General features: G+C 47.5%; 1 protein-coding gene across 1 annotated transcript in view; it reads right to left on the reverse strand.

The window, feature by feature from the left end:
• Positions 1–17928, reverse strand: part of MAP2K1 (mitogen-activated protein kinase kinase 1) — a 79197-nt gene that overhangs the window by 35613 nt on the left and 25656 nt on the right. Inside the window, exons 2-3 of the mRNA XM_042988584.1 lie at positions 4975–5185; positions 3538–3684 (exon numbers count right to left, since the gene is read on the reverse strand). Of these exons, the coding sequence (XP_042844518.1) occupies positions 3538–3684; positions 4975–5185 (358 nt within the window). The remainder of the gene's footprint in view (positions 1–3537; positions 3685–4974; positions 5186–17928) is intronic.

The following is a 17928-nucleotide window of genomic DNA, read 5'->3' on the forward strand; positions in this document are numbered from 1 at the left end:
CCCTCCCACCTTCTGAAAGCCAGTTTTCTAGGCTCAGGCCCCTCCCTGGGTAACTCCAGAGATATCTTCTGCTTCAGAGACTTATGAGGGAGGATCCTACCCTACCCACAGAGCCAAATCCACTGGAGGAACGCTGACCTGCAGATACTGAAACTGGGCCAAGAGAACGGGAAGCCAACCCTTGTCATGTCCTGAGTCATCTTGTCCTCTTGGAGGGAAGGGTTGGGTGGCAAGGACAGACCAAGAGGTACAAAGGTTGTGATCAGTATCTATGAATCCAAAGTGGATGAAGGATTTCACAATGAGCAAGCCTCACCACAGATCAATTTAAGACAAATTAAAAAAAAAAAAAAAAAAACTGAACTGCACATAGCAAGAGGTGAAATAAGGCTAATAAAACAGGTTCCAGAAAGTTGTGAATAAATGAAAAGGCCACTGCCTATCCATGTTTGGGGCCTAATCCTAACATCTGAAGCAAGCACCATGGAGTTCAATCATGCTCATCCTACAGACAGCACCCTGGTTCCTCTAACAAAGGGAGAATTCCGAGTTGCACGAAACTTGGAGGTAACTCAGGAAAGAATCTGATTGTGCCAAAGACCGCAGGCATGAGACGACACACACTTGGGGCTCAGAAGCCCTTCCATCCACACTGACAACTCACTTACGAAGGCCCAAGAACACAGCCATCCAGCGTATAAACAGCTCTGGGGAACAGAGAGACTACTCTCAATGTCTCCATTCCCCCAGCCGCTCATGTGGCACCCTGCACATAACAGGCACAAAAGTAAGAGTTGGTGAAGCTGGACCCATGTTGATGAACTAATGTAAACCCTGACTGGCTACAAGTGCCAAAAACCACAGAAACACAGGATGTTAGGGTAGGGAGGGGTCCCCAGAGAAGATCTGGTCCAAACACTGTTCTGCAGAGAAAACCCTGAGAGAGTATCAAATTTAAAGACAACAGACCTAGTTAGAGACACTGGTTAGAATTTAGCTTTGTGGGAATGCAAGCTGGTGCAGCCACTCTGGAAAACAGTATGGAGGTTCCTCAAAAAACTAAAAATAGAACTACCCTACGACCCAGCAATGGCACTCCTAGGCATTTATCCACGGGATACAGGCGTGCTGTTTCAAAGGGACACATGCACCCCCATGTTTATAGCAGCACTATCAACAATAGCCAAAGTATGGAAAGAGCCCAAATGTCCATCGATGGATGAATAGATAAAGAAGATGTGGTATATATATACGATGGAGTATTACTCGGCAATCAAAAAGAATGAAATCTTGCCATTTGCAGCTACGTGGATGGAACTGGAGGGTATTATGCTAAGTGAAATTAGTCTGTCAGAGAAAGATAAAAATCATATGACTTCACTCCTATGAGGACTTTAAGAGACAAAACAGATGAACATAAGGGAAGGGAAACAAAAATAGTATAAAAACAGGGAGGGGGACAAAACGTAAGAGACTCGTTAATATGGAGAACAAACTGAGGGTTGCTGGAGGGGTTGTCGGCGGGGGGTGGGGGGGGGAGATGGTCAGAATTTAGCTCTGACACTTACTGGTTATATAACCTAAGCTAATTACTAAGCCTCTAGAGGCCTTGTTCCCTCGCCCACCTTGGGGAGGGTGGTCAACACTGCATCACATGACAGGGCTGATGTGATTAATAACTTACATAACATGGCAAGGACTCACCAAGCGGTAGAAAATGGGAAAGCTAGTTACTACCATGTCTACCCATGCTGCCACTCACCTCCCATTATTTTGGCAACACCTAAGAGAAAAAAGGCCTTTCCGGTCACTGGTTTATCACCATTGCCTCACCCTCTACCCTCTTCTGGTTTTCAAGGAACCTCCATTGCCAATTACACATCTTCATCCAAAACTCTGGGCTAGAGCTAGAAAACCAACCATCATCAGCACAAAAAGCCCAAGAAACCCAAAGCTTAAGGAACACCCTCCCCTCCCCTGCCCTGCACCTCACCAAAGGGAGGCTAAGACCCAAAGGGAAAATATCAGTACCCCAGGTCTGGGTGAGGACCAAACCAGAAATGTTCATGTGCTTCGCACAGAGGCTGCTTCCCTCCCATTCAAGCAAGAGGAACGAGAGCTTTCTTGGGAACCTTCAGGAGCGCAGGAGACGTTCCAGGTTCTATGTTCCATATGGCACCACAAAAGTTGGGCAGACACCGGCCACCATACGTATGGCACTTCCTGACGATTAACATGAACAGAAGTTCAACATAATGGGGCGCCAGCAACGGACAAACCTCCTGGGGAGGGTTCTCATGGAGTTCATGAAGACCATGCCTGGGGGCTCTCTCCAGAGGTCAGAGCAGAGCCAGGGTCTGGAAGGAAGTGGAGAAGCTGAGGGACACTCTGCCAGACCGAGGGCTCAAAGTTCAGCAGCCCTAAGCTCGCCGACTCAGTCATGTCAGCCCTCATCCCTGAGGTGTCAGCGACAGTGAGAATAAGGCAACCTCTACCATTCGCATGAGGTCGGTGTGCCGGAAGGCTTACTCTGCTATTTTCACCAATCCTCACCACAACGAGGTCCGAGGTCCGAGGTCCGTATGGTAATGGCCATTTTGCAAATGAAGAAAGGGAGAATGAGAAAGATAAAGAAACCTGCCCAAGGTCCTGACGAGAAGGTGACATCTGTAAACAAATCATTATTGAGCGCCTGCTGGGTGCCAGGGCTATTCTGGGCTTTGGAGACACAGTGGCAAACAAGACAGTGTCTACTCGGATTTTTGTGGAGAAGGGAGATATGAATAAACATCTCAGATTCCAAAGTCCCCTGGTGCCTAATGGGGACAGGAAAAAATAGCCATCACGAAGCCAGCCTGTCTCTCTGAAATTCTGGGCATCAAGAATGGAAACAGAGTCCCAATCACTATCCAGTGGATTCAACAAAGTACAGGCACTGGGGCCCAACACCTTGGTTTAAATTCTGCCAATTCCACTTACTAGCTGCATGACCTCGGTCAAGTTATTAACTTCTCTGAGCCTCAGTTTCCTCATTTGTAAAATGCAGATGATCTACCCATCCAATAAGGCTGTTGCAAAAATGCAATAAAATATTAATATGCGTAGGGTAGTCCAGGCTATAAAACCCGATAAATATTAGTTTACTAGTATGAGTATTGCTAGATTATTGTTGTAGATGCTGTTACTACTGTCAGTCACCAGAAAGAGAAGGGACTCCAGGCAGCTAATGGTACCAAGATTGGCAGCTCACATCCACACAATTAGCCCCTAAATTCCCTCTCACTTGCCTTCTCTGATGTGCATCAAGTGACATTACTTCTCTGCACACCCAAAGAACCCCTCCAGACTGTCCTTAAAGCAGATTATAGACTCTGAGGACAGGGATGTTTCAGCTTCAAAGCCCAGATGCCCAAGACGGTGATGTGGATCCAGGGAGGAAAAGGGAGGCAGCTGGTCCCAAACCAAAGACAAGACCAGAGCCATCCAGCCATCCAGCTCCTAGGCTGTTGCTGCAGAGGCTGATGGGTTACCACATACCATGTGCTCCATACAGATACTGATCTCGCCGTCGCTGTAGAACGCGCCATAGAAGCCCACGATGTATGGGGAGTTGCACTCATGTAGAACCTGCAGCTCCCTTATGATCTGGTTCCGGATTGCAGGTTTGATCTCCAGGTGAATTAGCTGGGGAAAGAAAAGTGGGAGGAAGAGATGTTTTAAAAACATACGGATGGATGAATGAAAGCCTTCTTAAATGCTTAAGCTCTTACAGGTGGGAGGAGAGGACACAGGCACGTTTTAACAAGTCTCTGCCCGACCAAAGCACTCAGTGCCAACCTGCCATGGCAGGTAATGGTACGGGAGGAGCCATAATGAGGGGAGGACGGCTGTGCCTCCGCTCCTAGGAGCCAAGAGTGAGGAAGGGGGGCTCACCCCTCCCAAGCACAAAGCTGAAAGGAGCATTTCCTCTAAAAGGAGCCGGGAAGCCGAGAGAGGAAGACAAAGCAGCCTGAGGAGCCGGCTGGCACTCGGAGGCTGTAGAAGTGGAGGGGTAGGAAGGACTGAGAGTGCGGACCCAAGCTGCCCGGGGAGCTTCCCTTGACTTCAGGAGCCTGATGTGGTTGAGATTTGGCCAGGGCCTCAGGTGCCACCCATGTCCCTCTCATGTTGCCCCTTGTTTCCTCCGGGCAGACAGGGGACAGACACAACAAACATAGGAAATGGTTGCTGAATGAGATGAAGCTTCCAGAAAGGGCCACCGACAAGGAGTGAGTGTCAGAGGACATGGAAACCAGGGGTTATCAGCATGGGCTGGCGTGACCGGTGAAAGCTAGACAAGAGGCGGGCCGTGAAGACGGGCGCTGTTTGAAAAGATGGAAGGAGCAGCCTGAGCAAAAATACGTGGACGGAAGTAAGCGTGGTGTGCCGGAGAACACAGAAGGGCCGAGCCTCGCTGGAGCAGGGGCTGTGTGCAGAAAGGGGAGTCCAGCTCGGACACTGCCTGCCACGGAGGGGAGCGGAGATGCTCCCTGCAGGACGGTGAGGGGGAAGCAGCGGCAGGGCCGGGGCCAGGCAAACAACTTGAAAGCAGGGTCTGGTGCATCGCCGGGGCTGCCTAAATGCAAGCAGCTTCTGCTGCACCAGATAATGGCAAACAGGCACCCTTGCATTCTTTCCAAAGCACGCAGAAAGCTCGCAAAGGTCACTTGCTGTTATTTTCCAGTCTGGGGATGGGGATAAATACCCTAACACACCATCAGTGCGTTTATCCTATAATCTGATAGATGACAGGAGCTCAAAATTCAAACAGCACAACAAGGTACTGAGTGAAAAATCCATCTTCCTTCCACCCTTGTCCCCAGACCCCCGATCTTCCAAGAGAGAATGCAATCACCTATTCACCAAGTGAATTCACCTAATCACCAACCTGATTCAGTACTTTTTTCTTTCTTTTTATTTTTTGAGTGGCCTCACCTTTCTGGCCATGACCAGGCCAGACGGCTTATGGGAGACCTTGAACACCACACCACCGTTGCCGGCGCCCAGCTCACTGATCTTCTCGAAGTCGTCATCCTTCAATTCCCCGACCTTCTGCTTCTGGGTAAGAAAGGCCTCCAGGCGCTTCCGTTGCTGCTCATCGAGCTCCAGCTCCTCCAACTTCTTCTGCAAGGCCTCCAGGTTGGTCCTGTCCCAAAGAGGGAACATGAGTCAGAACCGGCATCAGAGAGGCCCCCCAGAGGAGCACCTGTGCTATGGCGAGCACTAGCTCTGGGGCCGGACTGGAGAACGAATGGAGGGACTCCACGGGAGGGTTCCAGGTGCTGCGGCCCTGCTCCCTTCACTATGCCACCAGCCACCACTCCCTGTCACTACTCCTCACCGACACCTTTCACCTCTCAAGGCCTCTGTTTCCTCATTTGTAAAACGAGGCCTCGCTCACTATGCTGCAAGTCTACAGAAGGAACCGAAGAATCTGCTACTATCCAAAACGAGCCACCTTCATTTGCTTTAAAATCCCAGTTCCGGGGCGCCTGGGAGGCTCAGCTGATTGAGCGTCTGACTTTGGCTCAGGTCATGATCTCACATTTGGTGGGTTCGAGCCCTGCCTCGGGTTCTGTGCTGACAGCTGAGAGCCCAGAGCCTGCTTTGGATTCTGTCTCCCTCTCTCTCTGCCCATCCCCTGCTCGTGCTCGGTCTCTCAAAAATAAATAAATATTAAAAAAAAGAAAAAAAAAATGAAAACCCCAATTCCCAAAGCCCCACTAGGGTTGGATTATTAAGTTAGCACCACATACAAAATAAAATCTATTTCCTAAAAGCACTAAACTGAAATCAAACCAAACTATCACAACAGACTCTATATGGTAACAGCAAAAACCCTCCTCTCTAATGTGATCAGGTCCGGAACCAGGTTAATCAAAACAAAGCAAAGAATCATAAAAATACCTACCTAAAATTTTTATTTTTGCATATAATATACATATAAAGGTGCATTTATTCACCCATCTTCTAATGTAGGCGGGGCAAGGCCCTCTCTTTGAGTAAGAGTCCGCTAGTAAGAGCCCGGTGGCATCTTCCTCACATGAACCAGCAAACAATACATCGTCGATCACTTCCAATTCCTGAGTCCTCAGAGTAAAAATGTAGCCACTTACTGAGTAATATCAAAATAAAATTGTAAGAGTTTTATGATTTCCCTCAATTTTAATGCTCATCTAATTTGACAGTAATGTGTTTTAGTGAGTTGGACTTATTTAGTCTTTCCATGGCTTGTAATTAGTGTTCAAAGCCGGGGGGGGGGGGGGGTTCCACTTCATTTGCAGTCATATTTCACCAGTTTATCTGATACTGAAGTATGTTACTTAATTGCAATGCCAGCCACAACCAAACAAACGATGCTGGGAACAGATGCTGGGAACACTCTGGTTCTGGGTAAGCACATAATTCAGCCAGTGGGTGCCGAGGCGAGTGGGCAAGGCAGAGAGCAGCCTGCTTAGCTGTGCATTCAGCAGGCTGGTGGGCAGTATGGGTTGTTTTAGAGACAACGAAAAAACATTCATTATTCCTGGGGGGGTTTATAAAAACAGGGTGGTAAAGAGAGCGTCCACGGTGGTTCATTTGATTAGTCCCAGTCTAAACAAACAACATGGCGACAAGATAGGGCATCATTACACATCAGAAGGTTGGTGTCCAACCCCCAACATACACACCGTTTCTGAGCTTCAAGGGCAGGAGTAAGCATCATCTTCTACTCTTCGCTCACCCTCTGTTCCAACTCTCAAGAAGGCAGGGAGGTTGAGACCTACTGCCTCCCCAGTCTATGGAAAGATCCAATACTGCCTTACAAGTAACTGTACATGGGGCCACAGAGCACACAAGGCTGATTTCACCAAGTTTCCTCCCTGGGCAGCTCTCAGGGAAGAATGGATGGTGCCATGGACTGAACTGCATCTCCCTAAAATTCCTGCTGAAGCACTAACCCCCAATGTAATCCTGTTTAGAGACAGGACATTTAGGAGGTAATTAAGGTTAAGTAAGGTCATATGGGTGGAGTCCTAATCAGATAGGACTGGTGACCAGAAGAAGAGAGGTGACCTCCTTGCCTCCGTGCACACGCCAAGGAAAGGCCGTGTGAGGACACCAAGAGAAGATGGCTGTCCGCAAGTCCGGAAGAGGGACCTCGCCAGAGCCCGACCGTGCTGGCACCCTCACCTTGGTCTTCCAGCCTCCAGAACCATGAAAAAATAAATTTCTGTTGTTTAAGCCAACCAGTCTATGACATTTTGTTATGCAGCCCAAACAGACTAAAACAGCTGGCAATTTTCTCATCCTGCTTAAAGGCTCAACTAAGCTGCCCCGTCTGTCGGGGTAGGGACCCAGAACAAGCATGGCTGCAAGGGCACGGTGCCACCTTCAGGTTTCCTTTCTCTGAGGTCTGTCCACAGAGGAACCCATCAAAGACAACATTTGGAGACACATGTCAAACACAGACAGACCGTCACAGCTAAAACTTCGATGAGGTTACAGCTGCCTGTATGGCTCAGGAGTCAGGCTGGAAATGCAGCCTCCAAAGGCTTCTGTGAGGCAGGAACGCTGAGCAGGATGAGGAAGAGGGAAGGACCGAATGGAAGGAAACCACTCTCGTCACAACACTGCCCGTACTCTGTTTTGCACTTGCTAATACATTTCAGCCACAACCCTACAATTACAACAGATAGCAAACTCAAGCACAGGCAGGTGAAGTGATTTGTCCAAGGTCACACAGCTAGTGAGCAAGGACTGAAACCTGGGCAGAGAGAATCTCTAATCTTATGCTGCACTACCTCTTCAAAAAGTTCAACACCTGCAAGGGAGGGCACTTGCAGACGTGGGTAGGGTCCCAGTGTGGGACATGTGCCATACCAGCGCTCGCTCATACATGAAGACAGTATACCTATGCAAAGAGTCCTTCACGCCAGATGCAATCCTCCCCGCACATCAAGCTGAACACTGCCTTGCAAGTAACAGTGGCCACAAGAAACCCCATCCATCTGGCAAAGAAAAAGAGGAAATGCTGACTCTGCTCATTTTCCTGACTCTCTGTAGAATTAAGTAATTCTCCCACCTTCAGGAAGAAAAACTAAATCTTGGCTTCCTTCTTCTTCGACCTTCTATGCTCTCCTGCCTAACCACCTACCCTACCAGCTAAGGAACTGGCTCCTGATTCATGCTTTCAGAAGGCTATGCCACACCAAAGGCTGTGCGCTGTGGTGGCAAGACTTTCCTGATGACTTGGGGGGGTGGGGGGGGTAGGGAATGGTGTTGCCAAGCTACCAAGCCATTAGTAATCAGCAATCCCGGACTCTTATCCCCTAGTAGTCAACAACTAGCTGTGTGACCATGGACCCGTCATTTAACTTTGACACATCTCAAGTTTTCTCGTCTGTAAAATGGAGTAACAACTCCATGCTTCCTTAACCAGGGGAGAATCGAAACAGAAAACGAATGGGAAGGAACAATGGAATTTTCACACACTTGTAAACTAATGTTAGGCAAGTGCCGGTAGGCTGGAAGACGAGGAGCCACCGCCAAGGCAGCCACCGTGGAAACCAGAAATGACTGCCTTTCCTTTAACAACTCTTAAAGCCCTTGAAAAGTTTTTTTAAAGAACTGTTGCCGAGGGGCGCCTGGGTGGCTCAGTCGGTTAAGCGGCCGACTTCGGCTCAGGTCATGATCTCACGGTCCGTGAGTTTGAGCCCTGCGTCGGGCTCTGTGTTGACAGCTCAGAGCCTGGAGCCTGTTTCAGATTCTGTGTCTCCCTCTCTCTCTGCCCCTGCCCCATTCATGCTCTGTCTCTCTGTCTCAAAAATAAATAAATGTTAAAAGAAAAAAAAAAAATTATGGGGCGCCTGGGTGGCTCAATCGGTTGAGCCTCTGACTTCAGCTCAGGGCACGATCTCGCGGTCTGTGAGTTCGAGCCCCGCGTCGGGCTCTGGGCTGATGGCTCAGAGCCTGGAGCCTGCTTCCGATTCTGTGCCTCCCTCTCTCTCTGCCCCTGCCCCGTTCATGCTCTGTCTCTCTCTGTCTCAAAAATACATAAAACATTAAAAAAAATTAAAAAAAAAATTAAAAAAAAAAAAAAAAAAAAAAGAACTGTTGCCGAGGATGAAAGACCAAGGATTTTATCTGAAGGTGAAAGGAAAACCCTGGCATCAAAATGGCTTTCAGTACTCATTAAAAAGAAATCCATCAATAATGTAACATTCTTTAGTATTGCTTCCTCCTGCACAGGGACTCAATGGTGTTCAACAAGGCTCATTTCTGCCCCGCCCCACCCCAAGGCAAAATGCTTCAAGCAAAGGAAATAGGAAGAGAGGGGCCACAAATCTCCAAATCTCAGAGGGCAAGACCTGTCTCCTTCACAATCTTTGGTTTTAACTGAAATCAGCAAATTGAGAACTACAGATTGAGAAAGGAACCTGGAGCCCAGAACAAGAACTATCTGACACACACGGGACCAGCAGTGACATCTGACCCCCATCACCCTGTTGACCACAGCAGAGAGAAAATGACACACGGTCACGTGCATTCCACACCACGGCTGTCTTACAGTAAACACAAGTCTGTCGAGATACAAGATTATAGGTTTGAAATGGGAATGCAGAGAAGAGCAAGGAATGTGGAAAAAAACAAGGGCTGTCATTTGTGCTCTGAAAACTCCAGGGAGGCACAATGCAGTGGGTGGAGAGGGATGATCCTATGGGCCAGAACATCTCCTTCTCTCTCATCCCACCCATCTGCTGCGCCTAACTGCACCGCCACAACTGGAATCTTGCATTTGTGGCTCAGTGGTTTAAATCAGGAAGCAGGACAATGTAGCGCAAGGAGGGAAAGGTAAAGACCTCCTGATCCAACCCATTTCAAAGGTGAGTAAACGGAGGCCCAGGTCTCTCAGCTCCTAGAAAAGAGCTTCGTTCAAGGCCTCACACTGCCTTCCCCGACCCTGATGGTCACTGAAATGGGAAGGGGGAAGGAGGTGACGTCTAGACAAAGGAATGGGATCTTCAAATGGCCACACACCAAACAGATATGAGCCAAGTAGCACACAAATGCTGGCCTGTCACCAACCTGAGCCTTGCTCTAGCCCTGGGTGGCAGGCCCTGCCTTGGCCAGGAAGGAGCACGGAGAGAAGAGCAGAGGGTGACCATCAATCACTGAGCTGGAGGAAAGAAAGGGTCCCGGTACCAGCAGGCGGGTGTCCTCAGAGAGCCTAGGGCGTTGGGAAGTTCTCTGTCCCCTGTGGCATCTGGCAGATAGGAACACTACCGGGGCAGGGAAAGAATAGGGAAGACAGGAGACCTAAGCTGAGGGGGAACAGCACCAAGAGACAAACACTGCAATCCCTCAATTCTCACCCTATATCACTCCCATCTATGAGGTCTTGGGCAAGCTACCACCCTTCTGGTCCTCAGTTTCCACACCCATTAAAAAAAAGGGGGGGGGCAGTGTGGTTGTCTGGTTATCTCTGAGATCCAAGCCTGGGCACGTGACAGCCAGCTGAGGAAGTACAAAGACTGAGGGTGCGTTCAGGTTGAAAAGCTGAGGATCTTCAAAAGAAGGGAGATGGGAGGGAAAAAAGAGAACTGGTCTTAGGTTCTCTATACAGTCAAACCCTGGACAGCGGGGATGTGGGGGTTACAAAGAGCGGAAGAGAGGAAGAAAGAAGAATGGGCCTGACAGAGGAAGGCAGAGGGGCCAAAGGCACAGCTAACCACTTTCCAGACTCCAGCCTCGGCCAGCCCATCTGTGGTAGGGAATGCAGTTTAGGCCAGCCCCAAACAACAAGGTGGAGAAGAGGCTCTATACCCTTACACCTCAACCCTGCAGGCCATGCTGGGAAGGGCTGCTCAACTAACTAGGCAATAAAACTCTAGGTCATTAAAAAAAATGTGTTCTTCTGCATCTAGGTAAAACAAAAACAAAAACAGAAACAAAAAAACGGGGCAAAACTCATCTATGCAGTTATAAAGTAGAAAAGTGAACACCCTTTGGAGTGGGGAGCAGTAACTAAGAGACACGTGATGACTAATTTTAGGTGGCAGGGCCACAGTGCTAAGGTATGTGGTCAAACTTGATTTGGAATGTTTCTACTAAAGTGGGGTTTTGGGGGCGGGGGGAGTTGGAAATTGGTGAACTTTGAGTAAACTGGTGAACTTTGAGTAAAGCAGCAGATTACTCTCCATAATGTGAATGGGCCTCACTCAGTCAGTTTAAGGCCTTAAGAACAAAGACTGACCTCCCCAGAGAAGGAATTCTGTCAGCAGGCTGCCTCTGGACTCCCAACTTCAAGTCTTCCACGGACCTCCAGCCTAGGCTTCCACAATCACATAAGCCAATCCCTTTACAAGTTCCGGTCAGGTCAGTGTCTGTCTGGCTCCTCTCTCTCTCAATGCCCATCTCTTCCTCTGTCTATATACGTGTATCTTAGATACTGTGATCAGATTTCTTTTTATCCTTTTCCTCCTTGCATCTCAGTTTAAATTTCTTTCTTTCTTTTTTTTTCCAGTGTGGATAATTTCTTTCAACCTATCTTCAGGGTCACTGATTCTTTCCTCAGTTCCCTCTGGTCTGCTGATACACCTGTTGACCTTTGATACCGTGTTTTTAAATTTTTCTAGCATTTCCACTCGATTCCATTTTTAGTTTCCATCTCTTCTGAAACTCCTCATTTGTTCTTGCAGGTCGTCCATAAATGATGGTTATTTTAAAGCTCCGATTCACCGGAGTCTAGTTCTGTTATCGGCCTTATCTCTTGCAGGTTGTTTTTTCTCTCGTGATTCTTTGTGCATTTTAATATTGCATTGAGTGGTGCATCGTAATAGAAGACTAAGGACTGAGGGAAATTGTCTTTATGCTTAGAAATGGGTGCATTCTTCGCTCATGCTGTATTATTCAGGAATGGAGCTAGGTTTGGGTTTTCTTGTGAATGCTGGTAATTTCAGTGCACCACAGGCTGCAAGTTTCGCGAGCAATGGGTTTTGTCTTGTGCTGAGAGTGGAGCCTGAGCTGCAGAGGTTTTTTTTTCCCCTTCAGTGTTCCCACGCCTCCCTCAGCTTTGAACCGTCCCATGATGCCTGGCCACAGAGTGGGGTCCTTCTCCATGCCCTTGCTCCTCCCCCAGGGGTGGACTGCTATCACTCGTACATAATAGTCCCACGGGATCTCTATGACCACCTTTGATTTACCATCACATCACTGGCTGAAGGTACCCTTAACTGTGTATTCCTCCTGCTGCTTTCCTAAGGGCCTTCTAGGTGTCAAAATGCATGCATCCCCAGAGAAGGCCTGGGAAGATAAAACAGTCAGTATAGTCTTAAAGGAAAAAGCAGTCCACACGTACTGCTGGACACGAAGTAACGGCGCGAAGTAACGGCGCGAAGTAACGACCAGGGCCTCAAACTGTACGTGGCACAAGCCAGACACTGTGCCTGTGGTAGCCATAGGGAGGTTCTCTCTTGTCCTGGTCTTGAACAGGCCCTGTGAACTCGGACTTCCCCTCCTCTCCATGGCAACCAAAACTCTGCCTTGCATCTGTGGCAGTTCTTGGGCAGGGGAAAGTTTCCTATTCCTCCTCCGGCTTAGACCTCTGCTTCATGTTGGTGTTGAACCCAGCTTTGGGCTTAGATTCTTAGGCAGCTGTGGGAAGACACGCTTCAGTACAGCCATTCTCTCGCCCGGTTCGTAATGTGCTTCACTGAATTTAGCACAAGTATTTTTTTCCCTTTTCCTTGAGGCTGGCTGCTAATGTAAATCAATTCTTGGCCACCTACTCTTCTCTGCTTGCTGACAGATGTATAGGTGAGCAAAGCCTCACAGTCGTTGCTCTTGAAAGCAGCCCCCAGACCCAGGGCCAGTGACATAGGCAGGAAATCAGCGGCTTCTGGGTCAGCACAAGGCTGGTCTTTCATAAAGGGACATAAAACTACCAGAAAGAAAAACAAACAGACAAACAAACCACGCATGTGGCTGCCATATAATATACTCCATGCTTAATAAGCGCGAGGGCTTTGGGAGTCAGACATGGGTTCAACTCTGAAAGTTACTTGGTCTGTGAACTATTCACTCACTTCCCCTCAATTTTTCTCATAGGTAAAATAGGCAAGTTAAACTACGCGGTCTTTAAAGTCCTTTTCAATGCTAGAAGTCTCTAATCCTAACATCAGATTCGTCCTGTAGTATTCCAAGGACTGAACTCTGCAGCTAAGTCCCAGGGCCAGGCATCTCCACAAACACTGGCCATTTTCCCATTCTGCTTTTTAAAATTTTTTTTTAACGTTTCTTTATTTTTGAGAGAGAGAGAGAGAGAGAGAGAGAGAGAGAGAGAGAGTGAGTTGAGTCCGTGGGGAGGGGGGTTGCAGAGAGAGGGAGACAGATAATCTGAAGCAGGCCCCAGCCTGTGAGCTGTCAGCACAGAGCCTGATGTGGGACTCAAACTCATGAACCGTGAGATCATGACCTGAGCCGAAGTTGAAGGCTTAACCAACTGAGCCACCCAGGTGTCCCTCACTGCCTTTTTTTTACGTTTATTTATTTATTTTGAGAGAGAAAGAGAAAGAAAGAGAGCGCATGCCAGAGGGGGAGAGACAGAATCCCAAGCAGGCTCTGTGCCATAGGCGCTGAATCCACATGGGGCTCGATCTCACGAACCATGAGATCATGACCTGAGCTGAAATCAAGAGTCGGACACTTAACCAACTGAGCCACCCAGTCGTCCCATCACTGCTTTCTCCTTTGAGACTATACTGCTCTATCTTCCCAGGCCTTTTCTGAGAATACATGCATTTTGACACCAGAAGGCCCTAAGTGTGGCAGCAAGAGGCATACAGACAGCTAAGGGCTCTTTAAGCCAATTATGTGATGCTAAATAAAAGGCTGTTGTGGATGGGGTGCCTAACTGGTTCAGTCAACAGAGCAGGCAACTCCTGATCTCAGGGTTGTGAGTTCAAGCACCACAGTGAGTGTAGAGCTTACTTACAAAAAAATAAAAATAAAAAATGGGGTTTCTGGGTGGCTCAGCCGGTTAACCGTCCGACTTCAGCTCAGGTCACAATCTCATGATTCATGGGTTGGAGCCCCACGTCGGGCTCTGTGCTGACAGCTCAGAGCCTGAAGGCTGCTTCGGATTCTGTGTCTCCCTCTCTCTCTGCCCCACCCTCACTCCCCCCTACTTCCCTCTCTCTCAAAAATAAACATTAAAAAAATTATTAAAAAAAAAAAAAAAAGGTTGTAGTGGAGATTACATAAGCGTGTAATGCAAAAAAATGTTGGAATCATCTGAAGGACTTAACAAGTAGTTAATACTGTTATGCTGTCGGCAGCTAATTACTGGTTAGCAAGGGTAACATTTGATTTGATAGTGCTCACTACTGATTTACTAAGGACCCGTAGTACGACAGGCATTCTGAGCAATGTAGAGGAGCCCCTTTGGTCTCCTAACAACACCATGATGTGATCACCACTGCCAGCCCCATTCTGATGAAACTCCTGTATCCGTATGTTTTCATGCAATAAATCAATAGCCTGGCAAAAATGTACAATGTAGTTAAATACCGCCTTTGTGGCCTTTCACTGGTTTCGCGGCCACTCCCAACAAAGACTGTGGGGCAAAAACTGTCTTGCACTTCCCCTGATTTTCTCGAGGCCTCAGACACTGACAGCTCCGTAGTTCAGGAGATGCTGGCCTAACCACACTGAGTTTTGTAGGGGCGGGAGACCAGAGATGGGCTAGAATGATACGTAAGATTTAGATAGCAAAAAAAGGAGAAAGGGCATTCTAACATGGTCTACTCTGTAGAAAATGATATAGAATAGGGATTAAAAATATTATAAGCAAACAATGTTAGAGGAATAGAACTTAAAACGAGAGTCAGGACAAGTGTTTCTCTTCAACGTCACCTTAAATCAAGTGGCTTCCAGGCCAATCAACAAATGTTTCTCAAAGTCAAGAAAACAGGTTTAAATAATTTTTAAAAAAAGATAAATATGGGAGCCTGGCTGGCTCAGTCAATAGATCATGTGACTCTTGATCGTGGCATAAGTTCGGGCCCCAAAACGGATAGGAAGCCTACTTAAAAAAAAAAATCACATATTCCTATCCTTAAAAAACAAAAACATAAGCAAAATAATAATAACAACAACAACAGGCAATACCCCCCTGCCCCTGGAATCAAACAGGCTCCCGAAATTATACAAACTGCCTTCCCCTGGCATGTTTCTGTAGAGAGTCACGCTGAAAAACACACGCAGGCACACACCCACACAGAGGAACCTCTGGAGTGGCAGGACCACCCACTCAGGCGGACTCTTCTTAAATATTGAACAACATCCTGGATCGGAGAGGGGGTGTCATATTGTTGCTTGAAACAACTGACAGACTATGCTTTCTTCTGCTCCAGTGGACAAAATTTGTTTTCATATTAGCCATATATGAATTAATTCCTAAAGGATCAGTCTTCCAGAGAAGTACCAAAAAAATAAAAAAAAAGAGAGAGAGAGAAAGTGATGAAATCTGGAGGCAGATGGGAAAGAAAAAAGAGAAAATGAAGGACAGAAAGGAGTATCACCTTTACCTGAGGGGGAAAGAGGTACGTAAGAACTGTCTGATAAAGAATGAAATGTAAATGTAGTTGAGATGAGCTTCTTAAATGCTGGCCATGTTATACCCACTAACTTAGTCCTCACAACAACATTAAAAACTAGGTATTTTGTTCCCATGTTACAGAAATGGAGATGGAGGCCAGGAGCAATTAAGACTAGGGCTGGAACTCCAAAACTTACCTTCTCTCCATACCACAAGCCAAAGATCTCATGTCCTTCCAACAAATCGCCCACCCGATCAACCCTAACACAGGTGTGTACCCTTTAGTGACCGATTCCTTTGAAGCAAAGAACTGTGCTGTACTAAAAGGTCCCGGGAAAGACAACAAATCTACCCAACGAGGAATTCCTTTCAGAGGGAACATCCAAGGCCGATATATTTTGAATGGGACAGGAAGGGAAGAGAAAGGACACGGCCCAGGTGAAGCACACTGGTAGAAGCAGTAAAAATTTGGGTGGCCATAAGAGACCCAGGGGCCTACTGAGGGAGGCAGGGTGGAGAGGAGGTAGCAGAGAGTACTGAAAGCGAGAAAATACCATAGACAACCCAAGTGGAACATCCAATAAGTGTGTGGTCACCCTCAGAAAAATCAAAGGGAGCCCTGGGCCTGATGGTGGCCACACAATGGGTGTGTTCCTGAAAGGACAAGTTGGTTGATCGTGACCTTGTAAAGACGATGTATCTGACCCCAGATTTTGAGACGCTGATATAGAGAAAGACCTTTTAGAAACTGCCTGTGTAGTAATGGCCAATGCTGCTCTGGGAATCAGCAGTGCGAGTTGTTCTTGAACGAGAGAAAAGGTACAGGACCCGATGCGGCCATCATCCTAGACCTCATAACCCAGAGCCATGAGGAAACTCGAGTCCCCAAGGCAAAAAAGGAAGAGAGCCAATGCTCAGAAGCACAGCTAAGGCAGGAAGATAAATTCAGAAGAAACAGCATTCAAAATGCATCTCCAATTCTAGTCCACATGGAGAAATCATCAATTCTCCAAACCTGTTCTTTCCTTAAGCACATGAACAACATGTCTATTACAGCTTGGCCCCTCTCTTTGATCCAAGTACACACTACAGGGGTCAGCAAACCTCACCTCTTGGCATACATCATCTCCGAGAAAAATGATACTCCCCACATCACCATCTGGCAATGCTCAGGGAACCCTGCAGGACCATGACTAGAAGTCCATACAAGTGCTCACCTTGTAGAAAACTACTAGTTAGGTCCTCAAATTAATAGCAGTTGGCCTGGTAGGGTCAAAATGTACCTGGCAGAAGTAAAATCACAGACCAGAGGGAAAACTTAATTAAAACCAAAACCGACAGTGCTTGTTTCTGTCTTCTGAAAGGAGGGACGGGGGCGGGGGGTTGGTTAAGTGTTTGTGTTAACAAACCCCCTTCACAGCAAGGGCTACCAGAGGACCAGAAGGCTTGCCGACAGTTTAAAAGGGCCTGATCCTCAGCCATGGCATAGGCAGGAGCAGATCTGAACAGCACATAGGGGTGGAGCTGGAGAAATGATTTAGGCTGCAGAATAAGCTGGGAGAAGCCTGTTTGAAGAGTGTCTGTAAAGTAGCAAAGGAGGAAAGAAGGCACCGGGGCAAAGATCATTTAAAACCAAAGATATCTAACGCCATAAGATTTTAAGCTGTCTTTATTGCTATAATGTAACACACCCTCCCTACCCCAGACCTTCAGTCCAATCTGCATTGCACGAAAATAGCTTTTTGTAGGTTTCATTCTTGTTGTTTGGTGAAAATCAGGAAAAAAGGGGCCGAATTCCAAGCTGATTCAACACAGAGCAAGAAAAAGAGAAAAAAAAAACACAGAAAGGGAAACATGGGTCCTACAGAAGCACAAGTGACCATGAGAATGGAAACCTGCAGGACCACTTCAATCTAGAGGAGGGCAGGGGACGGGGAAGTTGGGTAGACATCTGGCTGATACCCATTTACACCCACAGCTGTGAAAATGCAATGCAGATTATTCATAGAGCACCCACTGTGTGACAGGCACAATCTGTGCTAAAGGCTAAGAAGGTGCAGATGAGGAAGACTGGGTCCCTGCCCTCACCAGGCTTCGTGTGTGTGTGTGTGTGTGTGTGTGTGTGTGTGTGTGTGTGTGTAAGAAAGAGACAAGGAGACAAAAATGTAGAGATGAAAGAAAGAAAGAGACAGGTATCACAGTACAAGCCAAACACAGGGAAGGATACTAACAAGCAGAGCAGTGAGTAAGGTAAGGGAGATGGTAACGCTGAGGTGGGCACAGGGGGCTATGAGAACAGAGATAAAACT

The sequence above is a fragment of the Panthera tigris genome, chromosome B3 (genome assembly GCF_018350195.1).
Source record: "Panthera tigris isolate Pti1 chromosome B3, P.tigris_Pti1_mat1.1, whole genome shotgun sequence".
NCBI classification, from domain to species: Eukaryota; Metazoa; Chordata; class Mammalia; order Carnivora; family Felidae; genus Panthera; species Panthera tigris.